The sequence below is a fragment of the Salvia splendens genome, chromosome 19 (assembly GCF_004379255.2).
Source record: "Salvia splendens isolate huo1 chromosome 19, SspV2, whole genome shotgun sequence".
Taxonomy (NCBI): Eukaryota; Viridiplantae; Streptophyta; class Magnoliopsida; order Lamiales; family Lamiaceae; genus Salvia; species Salvia splendens.
In genome coordinates, this window is record NC_056050.1 from 21,619,366 (window position 1) to 21,639,663 (window position 20,298).

The following is a 20,298-nucleotide window of genomic DNA, read 5'->3' on the forward strand; positions in this document are numbered from 1 at the left end:
CTCCTCTCTCTCTCTCTCTCTCTCACACACACACACACGCAGCAGCAGCAAACATTAGTTGATTGATGACAGAATCGGTTGATTTAGAAAGCTAAAGCTAGAAAATAAATGTTGAATTAACTATTGACCAAAATATGAGATTACAAATAATGCACACTCTTCCATATCAACTCAGCAAACAATTTTTGATTGCATAACACTAGCAGCTTTCACCAAAATCTCCAGGGATCCTTGTATGGAGGAACATAGTTTTCAGTAGGAGGAAGAAGGCGAAACGACGCCACAGTTTTCTCCAAGAATGGTCCCATCTGCGCCCAACGGAAAAAAAGGGGTCATACAAAAGATCGGTATCCCCTCTGTATACTATAAACAGTGCTGCGCTTATGAGAGAAATGGAGTTAAAAGATTTGAGAGTTCACCTTCTCCCATTGCATGCTTAGAGTTGAAGCATTGAGAGAGTACAAATAACCTGTGATACATACATAAACGCAAAAAATCTATTCAGCTCTAATTCATGGTAATCAAACAACACAGACACACACTTCATAAATGCCAGACGACCAATATGATACTAGTATGACATCCTACCTTCGCGTTCAGCTGTTGCAGCAACAAAATGTCGGTAAAGGTTTGATGACGGGGCCTGCATCATTGAGAAATTTTAATAAAAGAAAAGAAAAGAAGGAAGATTGATGGTGAATAGCTTAGTTGTTAATCTGCACTCATCTTCTAATAAATTAGGAGACTTTACCATTTCAGTTGGTGATTTCCGCACCAAATACTCATAAGACCAATATGGCTCGCTATCAACCTTAATGAAAAACACAACAAGCCCTGTGTAAGAAAAACTGATTGCATTGTCACAAACACGAAAAAATTTGGCAGAAACAGACTTACTGTGGAAGAATGTGCATCAAGGATTGAACTTTCATCCATCCGTTGGCTTGTGGTTACCCGCTGTGGTGAAACAGTAGAGCGTCATTCCAAAATCCGACACGTTTTAAAGGGTATTTCACTAAGAGAAGCTTGCATGAATTTCAAAATACCAGTGCAGACTTGTCAGCTAAAACAGATTCAGCGACGTCTTTTGCAGTCCATGTGCTTTTGTCATTAGATTTCAAGAACAATGGATTAGGGGGACCTATCTGAATATAGGAGTAAAGGTAGAAGTAAAACTGTAAAAGTCAGGAAAATGCATTTTTTCTTTCACTATGGAGATAAAGATTACATGATCATATTACCGAAACTGAAATTATGAGGTTATCAATGAAATCAACCCTCTCAGACACAATGCGAAGGCGTGCATCAGCTGTTTGGTGGCCAAGAAATGTGTGGGTAAGAACGCAGTTAATACATCATGATTTCATCAAAGGGATTCATACAGTTAGCATATGGTTACCTACTTTAAAAGACAGAATATTGAAAACTATGAGCTTTCTAACTCGACCAGGGAAGATATAATTATTGTGACTTACGGGACAATGGTGCAGCTGACGAATAACGCTCCGGCTTTCTAGATTCCACCCTTCAAATAGATGAAAAGAGTGAGGTTCCTACAATTTAGCGATGGAAGAAAAATGAAATAGAGAACATTTTGTAATAAACGTGGTGAACTGAAGGAAAACAAGTCTTCTTCGTGTAAAGTATATGTCATTAACATCACATGAATACAACACACACACAAGAGCAATATGGGAGTAAGAAAAACAGCAAATATGCACATTGCAACAGCTTTTAGTATGATGTGTAACATCTTTACATCATCATAGTAATCCATCATAATGGTTGATATAAACAACTATTTACCATTTGAAGACAAATTTGTCGGAAGGCAGTGCTTTCGGATACAAATATGAATAAGCATTTGTCTCATCAACAAATAGATCCATTTTCAGTTCCTCTTCCACACCAGCGCCTGTACGGTCACCAATTCAACATCCAAGAAAAGTCAGCAAGCTCTTGGAGGCATTGGATGACAAAACAGTGTCGAATTGTTAGTAAATTCCACACATCAATCTTGCCAGTCCAATTAGCATGTGCTAACTTAAGACACTCAAAACTTTATGAACACTTTTTCTTAATGAGAGGCTATTTCTGTTAAAAGGGGCCAAGCTTTATAATAGTGTATACTTGCAATGTTCTTAGATTTTCTTCAAACACCTACGCTGTTTTTTCTCTCTGATAATATAGCCACTCTTAAATTCACACACAAAATTCTTAGCTCGAAAACAAAATTCATTCAAAACCCAACAATGTCAGAAAGAAGCTGCACAATTCACTCAGTCATGTTGCTATGAAGTCCAAATCAAATAAGAGGGGAAAAGCAATATTCCTCAGCATTTACCTAAGACTGGGAAAGAGAGAGAGAGAGAGGAGGACAAGCCCAAGAACATCAAATCCCTCCTCAAAATCCCATCTTGCAAACAGGATCTTGAAGGATTACTTGAACACCCAACAATTTTACGCAACTTCCCACTTAATTGGGCTTTCCGCTTCCATGAAATGGGTACGCTTTGAGCATTATTTCTGCAAAAAAAGAACAAATGCTGTAACACATGTAGAGGTGAAACAGCAAAAGCTACAGACTGATGCAGTTCTTAGCTCAGAGAGGGGGTACCCAAAAATGACAAAATTTGGAGAGAGAGAATGATGGTATTTCAGTGTAGGAAGAGCTGCAGCTGCCATTCTTTTCTTCTCTCATCCACTATTGTAATGTGGATTGTTAAAGATAACTGAAAAACTGTATCTTTGTTAATCTTGGAATAATTTATGGTCTTTTATTTGTGGCATACTTGGGGCAGAATTGACATTTCCTGGATATCCTTTACAGAGAAATATTTATAAAGGGAGCAAAATTATTTTAAACGGTAGTATATTTTTTATTCAATAATTAAATAAAAATCACAATACCAAAATACAAGAACGTTGTCATCCAGATTTCTTGGCAAAAAGGGTTAGGGTTTAGGTAGTGCTCTCAATTACTCATTTATAACGTGGCGGGAAGCTTATAATAGAGTTTATCCACCAATTCAATCAAATTCTGCGTGAATTCATCTTCCCAAATTTTCGAAGGGCACAATTCAATTTACGTCTTTTCATTCAGCAGAGGGTTCAGCTCTCTCGAATTCCATCTGTTTGTTGATTGAAGCTGGAAGGAATGAAGCTATCTGGTGCAATCAAAGTTGATTGATTTTATGAGAATGGCGTTGAACTGAATCTGAAAATGTAGCTGATATGCTGCAGTATGATAAGTCATCAGTTTAATTTTTGGGGTTTATGCAAAATTTCTGAACTTTCTGTAGAATGTTCTTTTGCACCATTTATCTTTTACCCAAGAGAAAAAGATGGTTTTTTTCGCTATCCCACTTTATGAGTACTTCTTGCTGTGCTGCTCAAGATACTGGTTTCTCCTCAGATGACAATGTGCTGCTGGAATCGTGCGAATATGGAGAGTTGCAGCGAAGAATGCAGCGGCATGCTGCCTCGGGGTGCATTACCAAAGCCCTTGAGACCCTGAACCTTATGAGGGATAACGTTCTGGGTAAACCCACCACTTATGACTATAATGCTATGATCAGGTATTTCTTAAAGTCGGGTAGTGTGGCGTTTGATGAGTTGTTTGAGGTGTATAGTGGAATGAAAAGATTTGGGCCAAGCCCGAATCTGTTAACTTATCAAACACTCTTGAATGGGTTCATTTCTGTTGGAAGATCGAAAGATGCAATGTATATCACAGGTGAGATGATGGCGTCTGGGTTTTCCCCTTCATTTACAGTTCTGTCGAAGTTGTTCAAGAAGCTACTGAAAACAGAAAGTGTAGTTGATGCTGTTTTGTTGCTTGAGATTATGTTGAGTGTCAACTCTATTCCAAGTCAGTATGATATAAGTGTCTTGATCCAAGGTCTTTGCCATGTAGGGATGGTTCAGGTGGCAATTTCATTGTTTGTGAAGATTTCGGGAAAGGGCTACTTTTGTGGGGGGATTATTTATAATCCCATACTCTGGGCTTTATGTAAATCCAGTCAAACTTGTGTCGCATTAGAATTTTTTGGTTTCTTAGAAAAGAAGGGATTCATGCGATCTGTTTACTCTTATACTGCATTGGTTTATGGTTTTAGTAAGGATAGGCTGTGGCGTGAAGCTTTTTTCTGTTTAGAGGAAATGGAAAATGTTGGTTGTAAGCCTAGTCTGGTCACTTATACAGTACTTATTAAGTTTCTCTGTGATGACGGGAAAGTTGATGTGGCACTGAACCTTTTGGAAAAGATGGAAGAGAGAGGATATAACCCTGACTTAGTTGTATACAACATAGTTCTCCGTGAATTTTGCAATCAAGGTAGAGTAGATGACGTATATGGTCTTATTCAACTTATTGATCAAAAGGGCTTGTCACCTGACATGTATACTCATGCCGCATTAGCTGGAGGCATGTTGAAAAGGGGCAATGTGGAGTTCGTCAATAAGTTGTTGCTCAATATTATACTAAGGCACTGCTCTGTAGATACTGCCGTTTACAACATATATCTGCATTCCATGTGTTGTGATAGTAATTCTGGAGAAGCTTTGTCCTTGATGCAGAGTCTGATTGAAAATGGTTTTAGACCTACTAATAGATCATACAACATAATTCTTAAGGGATTGTGCAAAGAGAGAAATTTTTGTGAAGCTTTCAAGTTATTTGATTGTATCTTATGGCCTAGCAATGGCCCTGATTTGATTTCTTTGAATACAGTTTTGTCTGCTGCATGTAAACTAGGAAATTCAGCCATTGTTCAGAGAATTTTGTGGCAGATGGAACATGAAGGAATAAAACTCGACATTGTGAGCTTAACATCTCTGATTCAGTATTATTGTACAGTTGGCAAAATAGCAGACTGCTTAAAGCTCGTGGAGTCCATGGTGATCAATGGTCCCAGGCCTAATACAGTCACGGTTAACACCCTTCTTATTGGACTCTGCAAGAATCATCTACTTGGATTAGCAGAAACATTTTTCAACTATTTTAAACAGATTGGAGTTCCGGCCGATACGACTACATACAATATTCTAATCCGAGCTTTCATACACGAAGGAAATGATTTGATGGTAGATGAGCTCTCAAGGGAAATGTCTAGCTGTAAATTGAGGCCGGATCTTGGCACCTACAGTTGCTTCGTGCATGCTTTATGTAGAAGAGGCAAAATTGTACTTGCCCTTCATCTGCGAGACCAATTGCGAGAGAATGGCATCCCTCCTAATATCTTCATTTACAACACAATAATGAAAGCAATGTTCATGAAAGGAATGTTCTGGGAAATTATTGATCTGCTTAAGGACATGTACGTGGATGGATGTGAACCTAATGAAGGATCTTATAAACTATTGAAAGAAGTGAAGTTAAAAGGTTGGATGAAGGGTTCCCCTCAAGCTTTACAAATGATAGTGTTTGTTATGTTTGGTAAATTATCCTGAGAATGGCTGGTGAAAATGGGTTCCATCTCCTCATCATGCGACTGAAGATGCTCTCTCTGAGGAAGAGTTTGGGCTGGAGATGTGTGCATCGCTTATTCGCATAACTTGACTGCAATAACTTGTGCTCCAGGTCCAGAGTCATATATGTCTCCAACTTTTCAGTTATCTTGATATGTCATTGACTGGAACTATTTATTTCCCGTCTCCATTTCCATTGGGTGGTGCTTCTTTCCTTTTAAAGTCTTGTTGTTAATCTCCTGAAAGGCCCTAAGCCATCTGGTTGAGAAATGGGAAATCCAAATAATAATAGAAAAAATGAGCAAGTCAACAAGAAATCAGAACTCGAACGAAGGGGCTGCAGGTTCCTGTGTTACTTATCAAAAGAGCTCGAACTTGTCCATTCTGGTCCATAAGTCCGATCCAATAGTTTGCATGTGTAACTTTATGTCTTAGAGTGTCTGTTTATATAAAACAAAAAGTTAGATTATGAAAATATTTAGTGTTTTGATGAATTGGTGTACCGACCATTCCTTTTTCTTTGCAGTTAAAAATCCCAGAACTACACATCCTGTGTCACGAGCTGCTGAAGAATGCATATTCAAAGATTACAAGGTACCTCACATAGTTGCATTGCAGTTATGTCTTTCATGCCTTGCTGCTTTCATCTATCTTACTCGTGATATATTTGTTCAGATAGCTGCATGAAATCTTGTACATTTACAGAAATGGGCTTGTATCGTTATCTTCTATTTGTGCGTGTTGAGAGTCAAGATACATAAAGCTAAATGTGATATATCTTTTTGTAATGGGGTTAAGCATGTTATCAGATGAGAAAAGCTCAGAAATAATAAATGAAAAAGAAAGAAATAGACAAAAGTGTGACAGCTCCAATCCTGTTCATGAAAAGGATGCTTATAGAATCTGAAGATTTATGTTACATATTTAATTTTTAGAACTGTTCCACATAAATCGGAATTTATGGATATGTCCTCATGAAGGTTTGTAAATTTACTGTCCATATTCAGTATCTATAAAGCTTTGTTCACTTCTTTGTCTGATAGTTGCAAGCGCTGCTTAACTAATCCATCTTCATACATATCTAATGCTGCAGATATGTCTCCATTGTTAATTGAACTTTTTGTGTCAAAGGCAACCAAGATATAATAGAGAGTTTACATCAGTAAATTCATTTGCATTAAATTTCATTTTATCAATGCATAAGGTTGAAATGATTCACTGCAAGCATGTTTTCACTTGGGCTAGTTTCTGTTCCTTTCTTATCAATATTTGGGTAATAAGCAGCGCTCGACTCGGTGAAACAATCTGCACATGGAGCAGTATCCCCGAAAGATCCCAAGCTGGGGGCATGCCATCATAGCGTTTCAGACGAAAGGGAGGAAGAAAGAAGTCAGCTCAAATGTATAAATGGCTCCTCCAACCCTTGTTTTATAGCAGGATGAAGACGTCAGACATTTTGACAAAGACGCCTCAAGAGGAAGGAACCCCCAAGTTGTCATCTACAAAGCAGTAAGACTTTCTACTAAAGATTTTCAATTCCCTTGCCTGGAATGTCAAATTTTGGACTGAGAATAGAGTTTGGCTGAATAGTTTGCATATGAATATAAGTTTGCATCTCTCATTGTCTTTCGTATTTTTGTGTCAATTTTATAAGCGTTTAAATAATTCTACAAAACACGAAATCGAAGAACAAACTATGGAACGGCCTAACTTAAATAACCGAAAACCTTTAGAACAAGAAACAGAAGTGAGGTTAGGGAAAGAAAAAACATCAAAATTTATATACAAGTGAAAAGCTAACTAGTACTGCCTCCATCTCGGACCATGTTGGTAACCCGGTGGCGCAGCCCAAGCTCCACCGGGTGGCCGCTGCAGCTGGGTCACAGCAGGAGGCGGCGTACGACCATCACTAGGATGTAAGTGCAGCGGCAGCTGATGGCCGTGGGGCACCGCGTAAGCCTGGTGGTGCGGCAGCTGTGGGGCCTGGGGCCGCCACTCCGGTATATCATCATCGTCGTCATCATTCCAAGGTTCAATCCCGAATCTCCTATCATCTACTACCACACTCTTACTGTTCACCACACTAGGCCCACCTTGCCCATATTTCTTAATAAGCTCTCTCACATCCTCTACTGGTCTTGTCAGCTTTTTAAAACCGTGTAGTGAATTACGAGACGCTGACGGGTTCAATTCCCTGGCAGAGAAGTTGAATTCGGGTAAATCATCGTCGTCCTTCTCCGCTGCGCCAGGGCCGAACCCAGGCGGGATGTCATCATTGTCGTCATCTGGCGGGGGCAGCTGGGATTTCCTAGTTGGGGTATTAGGATTAAGATTCGGCGAGTCATGAAATCTCTTAGGGGGAGCAGCTAAAGGTTGCTTTTTGAAGGCGTGTTTTTGGTGGGAAGATGAATTAGGTGATATTGCGTTGCTTATATGAGCTCTTCTCCATACAACTACACCAATTAGTCCGTTTTCGAAGGATTCCTCAGTTCCTGGGCGTTCCCGGAGTATATGCTTGTTCAACATTTCAAACATTCTAGAAGCCGGCGGGCAGAGGTAGAGCTCGACGCCTGCGACTGGCTCAGCGTATCCCAGCCTCTCGTCACCTATGTACGAGCTAATAGCCTACACCGGAAAAAGGTCAGCTGCATTAAGTTCCAACAACACACTAGAGAGATAAAGAGAGATAGAGAGAGGGAGTTAACCTCAGTGAGGTTAGAACGCTGCTCCTCGGATGATTTGTCCCTCAAAATGAAGTGGAGAACCTGCAGAGAGAGAGAGAGAGAGAGGGGGGGGGTTAGCAAAAGCATAATTCAAATGTACTAGTAAATAAAGCTACCAACACTACATTATCACATTTTTCTCTGCAATAATTTTGACCTGTTTATAACACACGTTGATTACACTTATGGCTATTCGACGTATTCACAATTTATGAAAACATATAAATTGTCGACTGTTACAGTTAATTTACAGAATTAAATTTCTCTGAATACGAATACTAAGTTCTTCAACTAACTCATTTAAATGTCGAACAGACCAATAAAATAAACTTTAAACAAAGTACACATCCATTATAACAGAAGATTTTAGTTTATATGTGAAAGGTGATTATTACTGGCAATTGTAGAAGCTACTCTTAGAAGGTTTAATTCTTTTTTTCTTCTCTTGACAAAAATCATGATCGAATTCCCCACCGGGAAAACATGTAAAAAACATTGATATATTTTGGAGACTTTTTCACCGCTGCTGCTTTTGTACATACAGACTAAGACTAAATAAAGATTAAGGTAATGAGGTATCATCACTGGGAAGCCACATTGCCTTCTCTGGAGACAAAAAGCCAATACCCAGCAGCAGCATTTGAGGGGGCAAGAATTAGTTACAAGGAAAAGGAGAAGGCCTCGATATACCATGACTGCACGTGTTCGGGACATGGGGAGTTCTTGGAGAAATTTTTCAAATGCATCGACTCTAACTCTGCCCTTGATCTCAAGAGAACCAGACCACTCCTTTGTTGATGTCTTCTCACCACTGTTTATACAAAGGAATTTCAAATGTGGTTTAATGTAATCGGGAAGGAGCTATTAGGTTATAATGGAGACAAATAAAATGCTTCTAGTTTTGGACCACAAATGCACAAACCTGTAAAATAGGCCACCAACAGTGATTGAGGATGATATGTTGAGCTGAAGGATACCATTCCAGACTAAATCAGCTTTCTTCGGTACATCACTAGGACGAGCTGTTTCTTTTGCAGGACTACCACTCAAATCCTTCGTGTTAGGTTTCTTGACAAAAGGAGCCTTTTTGGGGGTAGCATCTTTTCGTATTTCTGAAACACGATTAGATGCCCTTAGGTTGCTAGGACGTTTTGGGCTTTCTCCATATGATACAGGAGACTTCTTCCCCCCATCTGCAGATAGATTCTCAAATGGAGGTTCATTATTAAGGGACTCCATAAACTCATCCAACGAAACAATAGGAGGCAGGTCAGTATCCTTGAGTTCATCCACCATCATTCCTTGCATTGGATCAGTTCCATCTGTCTGAATAATCAGGCTGCCTGGGAGATCCGGGCCTTCTAAACTGCTCCCTTGGCCTGCAACCTTCTCTTTATCTTCAACGCTAGCTCCAGAAGGAGATTGAGATTCAACAGTTTTTTTCTTTAAAGGTCGTGTCAACAAAGAAGTCCCAGCAGATACCTCTGCAACAATGGGATCATCATGCTCCACTTCCACCTGAAACTCACCCTTGTGTGTTTTCCTGACCAAACGTCTTATATCAACCTCAGTATCAGGTAAGACTTTCATCTGTGCCAACTCTTCTGCTTTTGCCATACGCCACTCTGTTAACTCCTTGGAGGCAAGCTCTTCAGCTGACATTGAACATAACCTTTCCGGAGATATTTTGCCAGACATGACTCTTTCTCTCAGTTCCGGATTGTTACGATCTTTGAGGTTGAACAAAAGAGACCTGCCTTTCTCTCTATATTTTTTGTTCGCATCACCAAATAATTTAAACAACTCAGCTTCAATTTTGAAAGCCAAGTCTTCTGGTGTCAAAGTTTCAACTTCTTGTTTCGGCATAATTGCTTCCTCTTTCAGCGACTTTTCAGTATGTTGACTTTCCTTACCCTCTCCCATATGCATATCAAAATCAAATGCCCAAGAAAGCCCATTGCCCTGCAGAAGATCATCTTTAACAAAGAAGTTATCACCAAATGGAACATCCTCATCAGGCAAACTATACTGGAACCCCTGGAAAGCCTGAGCTTCATTCCCTCTACTTTCACCATGAGGTAGCTCAGCAGTAAATACCTGAGAACCACCTGTTTTGTTAAATGAGGCCAATTCATTTGAACGGAAAAAGTCTGCAGAACCAGAAACAGGAACCTGACCTCCCTCACTAGAACTAGAGACATGAGAATCCCGTGGGTCCGTGGCATTATGTGTATCCTGCTGGTTTTTCTGAGTTATCAAGGCATTTTCCTGGTTCTGACATGCCAAAGCCAATGCCGCAGACAAAGATTCCCTCAGTTTAGACCTTATTCCTTCGGATGAATCTGAACGAACCTTTGATGCAGATCCAGTTTGGGCAGTTTGTCGCTTTCCAGTTTGCCCACGCTGTAAGCCAGACTTACCAGACATGGAGTCATTCCGCATCATTTTCTTGATAGGTTGAACAGGCGTAACTGGAGAGCCCAATCGAGACTGGGATTGGGCAGTTCTCTTTTGATGTGCTGAATGCTGCAGATATCCAGGAGAATTAGCATCAGATCCCACATGTGCTGGCCGATTGTAAGGCTCTGTCAATTGCAGAGAAGTATCACTGTTTGACGACGGTTCCATCTCAGCCTTCCGCTTCAATGGGAATGAAGCCTTCTGTGCAGCTATGCTGTTGGGAGAAATTGCATGCTCCGGACCTAGCTGGTTCGACATCCAAACTTGGTTTGATCCCATACCAACACCAGAATATTCATTATGCCCCCGCATATTATTCGGCAACAATGAGGTATTGAACCCAGAATCACCAGAGAGAGACTCTAATAGACCACTTCGATCTACTGGTACAGAGAAATGCTGTGGCTCAGGATTGCTTGATACCTGCCCTGCCATTTTCATAGGCATCTCTGGCGCTGGAAATTCAAGAGAGCTAGAACCATGCTCCATCTGCGCCAACTGCCTATCTGAGATCGGGTACTGGGAAACCAAATTGTTGGACATGATCACCAAAGATGTAGAGCATAAGCAAAAGGCCCAAATGTAGATGTGATTGCTTTGCTGATCCTCCAAATCGAACTGCACATGTGGATGCATTATAGTAATGTCAAATCATGCTGATAACAAACAGATAGGCATGTTTTCTTTAACACCTAAATGGATTTAATACCAGAATCCATAATCCATCACATGCACATTGAATTCAATACGCCTCAAGCATAAAAGCAAAATCTAGTAAAAAAAGGACTTCTCGTAGGATAAAAATCTGAACATGAAAAAGGATAATCAATCAATGAAAGAAAGAAAACATAGAAGCTATTTCTAAATACAAATAGGCAAACAATAAATGAAAATAAGAAATCGACTATTACAAAAATGCAATGCATGAGCTGAACAATCAGAAACACGAAACACACCCCTATCAACCACGTATAATAAATTTGTCGAATTTGCACAGATTAACAAACAAAATCGTAAATTCAAGCTCAAAAATCGTTCAGAATAAAAGATTTAAATCTGAACCACTTCTCAATGAATCTGAACCGCCTTATGAGCCATAATTGCATATTCATGATCGAGAACATCGACTCATATCTTATCTTATGACACTGGAATTAGTTCTTATCGGTTTTTCTTAATCAATTCAAGCACGAATTCGATTAAATCAAAAATCGAAATAAAATATTCATTTGTCTTTAAAACCATATCCCTACATTAACAACCAACGAAAAAAACCCCCAAATTCGAATTAATTTTGTCATGGTATGCATAAACAGATAGGAATGAGGCAGAAGCAGTAGATGCATAAAAATGGGAGAAAAGTTTAGAGGTTGACCTTATGATGCAGAAAATGTGAATTTAGGAATGAAGAGAGCGAAACAGCAGAGTGGTGGATATAAGCATTTCTTGGGAACTAGAGAGAAGAAACCCTAGAAAGATAAGCTAATTTATGGTGGTCGAGAAAGCGCTAATTGGTAGTCGAACTCGTGTTACATGGTGACACGTTAACCGTCTGAGCTGGTCTACTCATACATCATACTAGAACTTTTTTTTTTTCATTCTTTGTATTTTTTTAGCACAATAGAAATTTACAACACCCTCCGTTTTCTTATAATTGACGCGAAATTTTTTATTACGAAATTTAAGAAATAAATATTTAGTGTGTTAAGTAGATTAATAAAAATAAAATAAAAAAGAGAATAAAATAGAAAGTGAGTAAAGTAAGAGTCAGAAAAAATGCTACTCCCTCCGTTTGTTAAAAATAGCAACTATTTTCATTTTGAATCATTCTTTAAAAATAGAAACTTTAGAATCTTTCTATTTTAGGACATGGATCCCACAATCCACTAAATCTACTTTCATTACTTTTTATCTTCATCTTTCCTTTACTCATTTTTCTTTTCCTCTATCTTACTTTACCAATTCTTCTTACTTACTTTACCAATTATGCATTAAAACTCGTTTCGTTTCAAATGTTTCTATTTTTTTAATACGGAGGGAGTAATTAATACTCCTACTATATATGAAAATGACTCAATTATAAAAGAACTTTTCAAAATGGAAAAAACGACTCAATTATAAGAGAATGGAGAGAGTATTACATGGTATTGTTATGAAGTACTACAAAATTATATTCCTTTCATTCCAAAAGCATACTACTACCACTTTTAAAATAACACGAATTTTAATTTGAAAAAAAAAGAAATAAAAAAAGTGATTATAGTATATTGTTAGTTCATAATGAAATCCACGTGATAAAAAAATCTTAAATAAAAATTGCTATTTTTATGGGAAAAAACAAAATAGCAATAATGGTTATTTTTGTGAGACAAAGAGTATATTGCTGCAAAATAATAAATGTATAATTGGTTTTCCATTTTTATAATTGTATCATTTTGAATCAATCCTATTTTTTTATAATGATAACATTTTTCTAGTCAATTTAAGGGTGAATTTGTTAAATACCTTTTCGCTTATTATAAATTTTAAAAATACTTTTTGTCTATGATTAAGAATCCCAATTAATCATTTTGATCCGTCCACAATTAGAATTCTGGGTTCACTTTTACAATAAATAATGAATGTGTCTAACATTCGACTAACTTATTTTACTCACATTTTATTATAAATAAAAATAAGATTCACATTCTACTATTTTTTCCACTCACTTTTATTTGTTCAAACACATGCCAAAGAGATACCTTATTTTGTAGTATATTAGAAATTTCTCCTGATTTTAATTTTATCTATCTAATAACAAAATAAAAAATTATCTTGATCAATATCTTGGCCAAACAATAAAACCTTGTACTATATCAGCCCAGGATGATTCATACTACAATTTAGTACTATGTGACACATGAATCATATTACATTAAAAGTACATCAATCCATTTTTCTCATCCTGGGTACATAACAATATTCTTGAAAATTCACATCAGTCAATAGGCATAGAACACTCATAGATCAAACAACAACAGTAGAATCTAATCCAACACCCCAATCCACCACATGGGATTGCAATTTGAGCCCCGTACCATGAAATATTATTGCAATTTCGCCCGAGTACCACCCAATAGGAGTGTGAGTTCCGGCCTCACATGGTCGACTATGCCCAACTGACGAAAGAACAATCTGGAACGCGTTTCTTTTGTCCTCAGCGATACAGCATTGTGCTGTTGCGTAGGTTGGCCGTTGCTTCAGTGAGTGAGCTGAAAATGGTATCACCAACATCAGCTTTGCAGAGAGGGCATGTGGCATTGATTTTCAGCCATTTATCCACACAGTCCTTGTGGAAGAAATGAGAGCAAGGCAGCTCCTTGAGTTCGTCGTTGTTGACATATTTCGCTAAGCAAATGCAGCAAACCTGTCGAGGAGAGCATAGTTCAACGGTTATATACATTTGCAGCAATTGTGTCAACTATCAAACAGCTGAAAAAGAGCAACAGTTTAGGAAACCGAATTGTTTTGTTTAAGATAGAGATAAGTGAAGCTTACTGCGTCCTCTCCTGATATTGCACGCTCTTTCTCTGTACCAGCAGCCACTATCCCACCCTCGGGTGCATTACTGCTATGTTCCTTGCTCTTGCTTTTCTTCATTTTAAATTTATACGTTGGTAGAGAGTTAATCGAATCTTGAGTAGCTCCTCGATTCTGAGAAAAATCTTCTCTGATGCCCAGTACTGATATTATACAAGGGAGGCAACAGCAGATTGTAGCACACAGAATAAAAGGCATAGCATATCCGATACAGCTGAAGGTTAGAAACACTATGCACAACCTGTAAGTGGAAAAATTAAGAACATGACATTAGAAAAGTTTTCCATGCATACTAGCTCTACTCGAATATATGCTCTCATACCTGTACAAATTGGGAGCTTCGGAGGAAGAAGAGTGGCCACCGAAGATCCATACATTTCCAACGACAAACCACACAGCAAAGAAGCAGTCCAAAGCCATCTTGAAATATTCGACAAACACCTTAAGCCTGAAAAAGTAAGCACAGCTATTAGACTGCCTAAGTACAAGTACTTGAGATATTGAGAGATAGTTTTGCAAGAGGCCTAGTTTATAAAAGTGACACAGCTTTCAAGAAGAAACATGGCTTCTTCTTAGACTACATGACAGAGAAAAGATACTCAGCGCTACAGCTATGTTGTGGAATAAGCATGTATGACTGGTTAGCCCGAATAGCTACATCAAGCTTACAGTGTAAGGCCAACACTAAACATTTGATTACATAGAAGTTTTTATAACAAACAAGTTCAAAGCAGCTTCAATATAAAAGTCAGCACCTCCTCCCCATCCCAACCAACAAAAGAAGAAGAAATAAAAAAACAAGAACTCCAGAATGTCTATTTAGCAACACCCCCTCTTCCAGGCCCGCCCCTGATCTTCGATGTATTACAAAAATCTGGTATAACAATAAGTAATTGGGCGACTAGTTAGAGAAGAAACAAGAGAAACATCTGTATCAACCAACCTTTAGAAATGATATAAAAATCTTGCAGATTGAACATATGCTTCTCTATAACATGTTACCCAACTTTTTTTTAAATTTTGGAAACCATACAAGTGTTATACAAACTTTTCCAAATTACAATTTTGGAAACTTAGTTTTCATGATAATGACAAATTCAAGGTAAGACGCATAGCATTGAATTTTTAAATGCTCGTATACAACAACATTACCTTGAATTTGGCAGCCCATTACTTTGAGTGCTTCTAGTTGCTGTACCAGTTGTCCAGCTATCTTCTCTGTTTATTGATCTTCTCGTGAAAGGACCAGCAGAGTTATTGCTCAGGGAAGCATCTTGTCCATTCTGCGATGAGTCCTGATCAGGACTTTGGTTACGATGTTTAAAACGGCAATATAGAAGGGGAAGTATTGCCAAACAGCCAGATGCATATCCAACAACCCATGCTCTCAAAGGTGCACGTGGTTTCTCACTTCTTGACAATGACAAGACAACAATAGCTGCTATGATTTGGCTGACTGTCAATAAAAGCTCAACAGATATCCATAAACCAGAATTTAATGGACTTCTTTGTCGGCTGCGAGTACTTCCTCTTCGACTTAGTGATGAATTCCTTGAGTTTGTCCCACCGGTAGTAAAAGGTTGAGGCTGATAAAGGGGAACCCTTGAACTAGTAGATGGTAGGTCTTCACTCCTTTGCTGCTCCATACCAGTTGACAGCCTTTCATGGGATGAATTAGATGAAGAAGCAGCACCACTGCCTGTTATGTCAATAACGTGTTCAGTATCACTGCGACTGTCAGCTCCCTCCATCAGCAAATCAGTTTCACTACTTAAACTTTTACGATGATGTCCCAGTAGGGGAAAAGCCATTCAAGTCTGCCAACCCTCGATGACACTCTGAAAACATGGGACAACAGGCTAGTAAAAAACTTCAGATCCCTTCGTACAATGCTGAAAATTTTGCAGCAGCAATCTATCCGAGCTTAAGGGCGTTGATTGACCTTATCTTATCTGTTAACAGCACATAACAGCATAAAGCACAAACATTAGAATTTAGAAGCTAACTCGTTCCATTTATATAACTGTACATGATTCCCCTTTCATAACATAATCTAAAGAATAAGACACTTAGCACATACTATATGATTTCTTCAACATTAGTTTACCGTTCCTGTCACAGTATTTACATCTCGCCAAACAAGCACAGTAGAAAAGATTTATCTAAATAGCTCAGTGAACAAAGCTTATGATTTCAATAGATACCAAATTAGAGGCATAGTCTACCAACATAATTAGCCCATACAAAACTACTTACTTGTATAAGTAAAATACAAACCGATCTTGAGAAATTTCAGCACAAAAACTATCACACGAGCTGAAAATAACAGCAAATTACCAAAGAAAATGCTGAATTACTTAAATTCTCCCCAATACCAGCTAATTCCCCACCCTCTAGTTGCAGAATTTTGAATTATTAGATCGTTGACCATATCCGCAATACAAGACCACAGTCCAACAAGTAGTAAACTCAAAAATCAAAATATGAAACTGTAAAGAATTGGAAAAGTATATCGAGGTCATTAATCAATTGAGCATTCACGAATTTAAACATCTGCAAAATCTATGTATTAACAGCTACTAACTAATCAAACTAGAGAGCAAGTTAGTTACTCACCGGAATTAAACAACAAAACTAGGGTTTGATGAAAGGCGAAAGCAGATAATCAGAATAAATTTTTCTAGTAGACGGAAGCTTGTCTTGTTGATGGAATCATTCAATCTACTTCTACAGTTGGCTTTTTCCGCTTTACGAAAGTACTCTATTGTATTATATATTTCGACTTTAGTAAATATTGCATTACTTATTATTTATATATTTCAACTTTCGTAATTCTTTACTTATTTTATTATTTATATATTTCAAAATTTATCACTTATTTTTATTCTGGTCCGTGCCTAAAAATTTATTACCTTTCATTTTTAGTAGACTTCACATTCCACTAATTCATTCTCGCTCATATTTTATTTGTATAAAACTAATAGAGTATATAAAAGTAAGACTCGCATCCCACTAACTTTTTCAACTCATTTTATATTATATATTTTTTAAAATTCGTGTCGAAATAAATAATGACAAATTATAACGAACGGAGGGAGCATACTTTTTTTAAGCAGTTCGTTTTGGGAAAAGGATTGCTTTATTTGTGACAAATAATCTGTCAACATAAAAGTGCCCTAATTATGGGTTAGGTGGGTAATTACCTTCTTCTTGATAAAATATCGTCATGCACTTACTCTACTAAATCATGAAATATTCCCTACTCTATTAAAGCAGGTTTTGGGTATTCATGTTGATCGATCCCATAGTCAATCCATTAAGATTGCATAACTCAATTAAATTTGATCTTTAAAGTTGCCGTCAAACTTATGGTATGACAGTTTTATCTCAATCCTTTGAGGTTATAATTTACTTTTGTACTTTGTTCGTCATACATTGTTACCTATTGTTGCTGCACCTTCCAATTTTCGACATCCAAAAAATATCATTGTAATCGATATTAATCTTCTAGATATGCATTAATTTAATTTTTTTATTGATACTTTCATGATGTGTACAATTAAATTACTAGTTTTTCTAAACATGTGTGTTGCATATTGTTTTTGCCATTTTTTTGGTGGGAAATAACTTCTATTAAGAAAATAAATCGTTGTGTGACGTGTATAATATGCTCCTTGAGTCCTCCCTCAGTCCCAACTAAGGGACCTAACTTTTGGGCACATGGATTAAGAAATTATATTGAAAAGTAGGAGAGGTGAATAAAGTAAAAAAGATAAATAGAGAGTAAGTAGGTGATGAAATAAAGTAAGAGTAATTAGATAATTTGTTTTTTATCAAAAGCAGAAATGACTCAACTTAGTTGGGACATCTGAAAAAGTATTGCGCCTTAATTTATTTGGGACTGAGGGAGTATTAGGAGCCATGTCCAAAGAATGTAGACTTTGAAAAAAAAAATCAAAATGAAAAGAACATACGTGGCACTATTCGGCTCTCACATGGTAAGAAAGAAAATGTATTAATTTAATTGGATGAAAACGTGCACGACTAAGAATCTAAGATGGATTCCGAGTAGCCTTTCACATAATTAATATTTGAATAAAGCTTTGCGGTCACATTATGGCCAGCCATAAATTAATTAAATAATAAAAAAAATTGATTTTTTTTAAATTTTTGGTTTAATACTACTTGATTTTACTTTTATATCATCTTCATTACATGTTGCTCAACATGTTAGTGTTGCTCTTTCGTAGTTTTTGCTCAACTTATTACTGCTGTCATTTCTTGATTGTTGCTCAACGTATACAGTAATTCGTGATATTAATGTATTTTACGTAATAGAATTCAAAGATAAGTATCAACTCACAAGTCCATTCACACACATATAAGTTTATATCGGTAATTCTAATTTTTTTATACATGCAAATGGACTAAATTAACTCTTTATGGCCGGCCACATTATGGCCATTTAGCATCACTCTTAATATTTACCCACCCTTTATATCGGTGGTGTTTATGTGATTGATTGTTTTATTCCCTAAATAATGTAAATCGGCCCACCACATAATTGAAAAATATTGATATTATTAGATAAGCCCATATTTTAACAGTCGGAGGTTTCAAAATATTAACAATAATGGGGTATGTCTCTAGAAACAATTGGCACATAAGCTATAGGGACTTGGGGAATGGATAATGAGAGAAAAATATTTAGAGGATAATCAATAAAAACTAGGAATACATAGTCTGCGGTTAGAAGAAAATATTAAATCTTACAATATCATTTCACTATATTTAAATATTAAATCTTATAATATAAAAATTCAGCTAATAAACTAAAAAAAATATTTTTGCTTAATACCTAAAGTGTAGTTTTTTTAAAGACAATAAGAAAATAAACAAATAATAGTGAAACTAGTTAATTAATGCAACTAAAGGATTAAAACACTTGACGTGGTGACTGAGGCGCAATAGACAGTCACTTGTTCTTGAAACTCTGCTCCTCCGGAATCAACTTTGTTGCCTCTGTGGGTAAACAGACAGGTCACTTGTGCTACATAACTGCATTATATTTATTAAAATATGTACTTATATATATAGAGAAGTTTGAAATTGTTGGGGTACCTACAATTGGCCCTTGGTAACATGGCTTCGCCATTGTTCGCTACTCTCATATGAAAAATATTAGTATTATTGGAATGAATTTTGGAAACGGACAACAATAAAGAAAAATATTAGTATTATTGGAATGAATTTTGGAAACTGACAACAATAAAGGGGAGAATATAAAAACTTTAAGTTCGGAAAGTAAAAATTCATTGTCATAAAAAATTGTTTTAGAGTAACTATATCTATGGAGTTATCACCAATCTAGTTTTGGCAAATACATCACATATAGGAGTTAATTTTAAAAAATAAAAATAAAAAAAGCTCTATCTATTGTGGATATTTGATTAAAAAAAAGCTCTATCTAGTATGGAACATGATCAATGGAAAAGAGATCAACCTAGGCAAACAAATAGCTCTTCACTGGGAGCGGTGAAGGGTTGGCAGCGGAAGCGTGCATACAAATAAATCAGACAATGAAAGCGATCTATTTAGCAAATTATTTAGATAGATTCTATTCGCGCAATTATCACATGTATCATGCTCATAACTCAAATAAATCATGCTTTAAGAATAATTTAAACCTTAAACATGCTTTTCTATGGAATAGCCATTTTACCTTAATGATCTCCAAAGAATCAAAGATGGCTAGCGCCGTCTCCACGTGAAGATCTTAAGTACTAAACCATAGATCTTTTGACTGGTTCCCGGACTGTAAACTGATATCAGGGTGGACTGATCTCACCAGAATACTAGGACTTAAATAAAGAAGACAGAAACTGATCTCACGGAGGACAGTTGAGAGGAAATTTTCGTCCTCTTCAGAAAAGGAGAGGGGGACGGAATTTTATGAAGAAAATTAAGTGTATTTTCTGTCTCCTTTATTCTCCTATTTATATTAACTCGCATATTGGGCCCAGAAAGGGATCTATGGAAGGTTTTGGATATGAGCTCCCCCAATTTG

At 37.0% G+C, this 20,298-nt stretch overlaps 4 protein-coding genes across 6 annotated transcripts; 1 reads left to right on the forward strand and 3 right to left on the reverse strand.

The window, feature by feature from the left end:
- Positions 1 to 98: 98 nt before the first annotated feature.
- Positions 99 to 2,741, reverse strand: LOC121778483 (psbP domain-containing protein 5, chloroplastic-like). Its single transcript, XM_042175843.1, has 11 exons — positions 2,618 to 2,741; positions 2,345 to 2,526; positions 1,807 to 1,915; positions 1,476 to 1,525; positions 1,242 to 1,309; positions 1,047 to 1,145; positions 898 to 957; positions 752 to 811; positions 589 to 643; positions 420 to 469; positions 99 to 308 (listed from the first exon to the last, which is right to left on the reverse strand). The coding sequence occupies exons 1-11, from the start codon at positions 2,683 to 2,685 to the stop codon at positions 210 to 212; spliced, it is 900 nt and encodes a 299-aa protein (XP_042031777.1). The 5' UTR covers positions 2,686 to 2,741; the 3' UTR covers positions 99 to 209.
- A 163-nt stretch (positions 2,742 to 2,904) lies between these two features.
- On the forward strand, positions 2,905 to 8,858 carry LOC121779632 (pentatricopeptide repeat-containing protein At1g63330-like). 3 transcript variants are annotated; one of them, XM_042176982.1, is made up of 5 exons: positions 2,905 to 3,242; positions 3,416 to 5,581; positions 5,996 to 6,063; positions 6,754 to 6,978; positions 7,317 to 7,406. In XM_042176982.1, the coding sequence occupies exon 2, from the start codon at positions 3,466 to 3,468 to the stop codon at positions 5,449 to 5,451; it is 1,986 nt and encodes a 661-aa protein (XP_042032916.1). In that variant the 5' UTR covers positions 2,905 to 3,242; positions 3,416 to 3,465; the 3' UTR covers positions 5,452 to 5,581; positions 5,996 to 6,063; positions 6,754 to 6,978; positions 7,317 to 7,406. The 3 variants fall into 3 exon arrangements, with proteins under 3 accessions (XP_042032916.1, XP_042032915.1, XP_042032914.1); XM_042176981.1 differs by lacking the exon at positions 7,317 to 7,406 and adding an exon at positions 8,737 to 8,858 and having other exon boundaries at positions 2,905 to 5,581; XM_042176980.1 differs by having other exon boundaries at positions 2,905 to 5,581.
- On the reverse strand, positions 7,068 to 12,138 carry LOC121779631. The gene is made up of 5 exons (XM_042176979.1): positions 12,028 to 12,138; positions 9,115 to 11,270; positions 8,883 to 9,003; positions 8,175 to 8,234; positions 7,068 to 8,094 (listed from the first exon to the last, which is right to left on the reverse strand). Exons 2-5 carry the CDS (start codon positions 11,193 to 11,195, stop codon positions 7,270 to 7,272), a joined length of 3,087 nt encoding a protein of 1,028 aa, XP_042032913.1. The 5' UTR covers positions 11,196 to 11,270; positions 12,028 to 12,138; the 3' UTR covers positions 7,068 to 7,269.
- A 1,340-nt stretch (positions 12,139 to 13,478) lies between these two features.
- LOC121779633 (E3 ubiquitin-protein ligase At1g63170-like) lies at positions 13,479 to 16,995 on the reverse strand. The gene is made up of 5 exons (XM_042176983.1): positions 16,848 to 16,995; positions 15,384 to 16,183; positions 14,554 to 14,679; positions 14,190 to 14,472; positions 13,479 to 14,058 (listed from the first exon to the last, which is right to left on the reverse strand). Exons 2-5 carry the CDS (start codon positions 16,040 to 16,042, stop codon positions 13,849 to 13,851), a joined length of 1,278 nt encoding a protein of 425 aa, XP_042032917.1. The 5' UTR covers positions 16,043 to 16,183; positions 16,848 to 16,995; the 3' UTR covers positions 13,479 to 13,848.
- Positions 16,996 to 20,298: the final 3,303 nt, after the last annotated feature.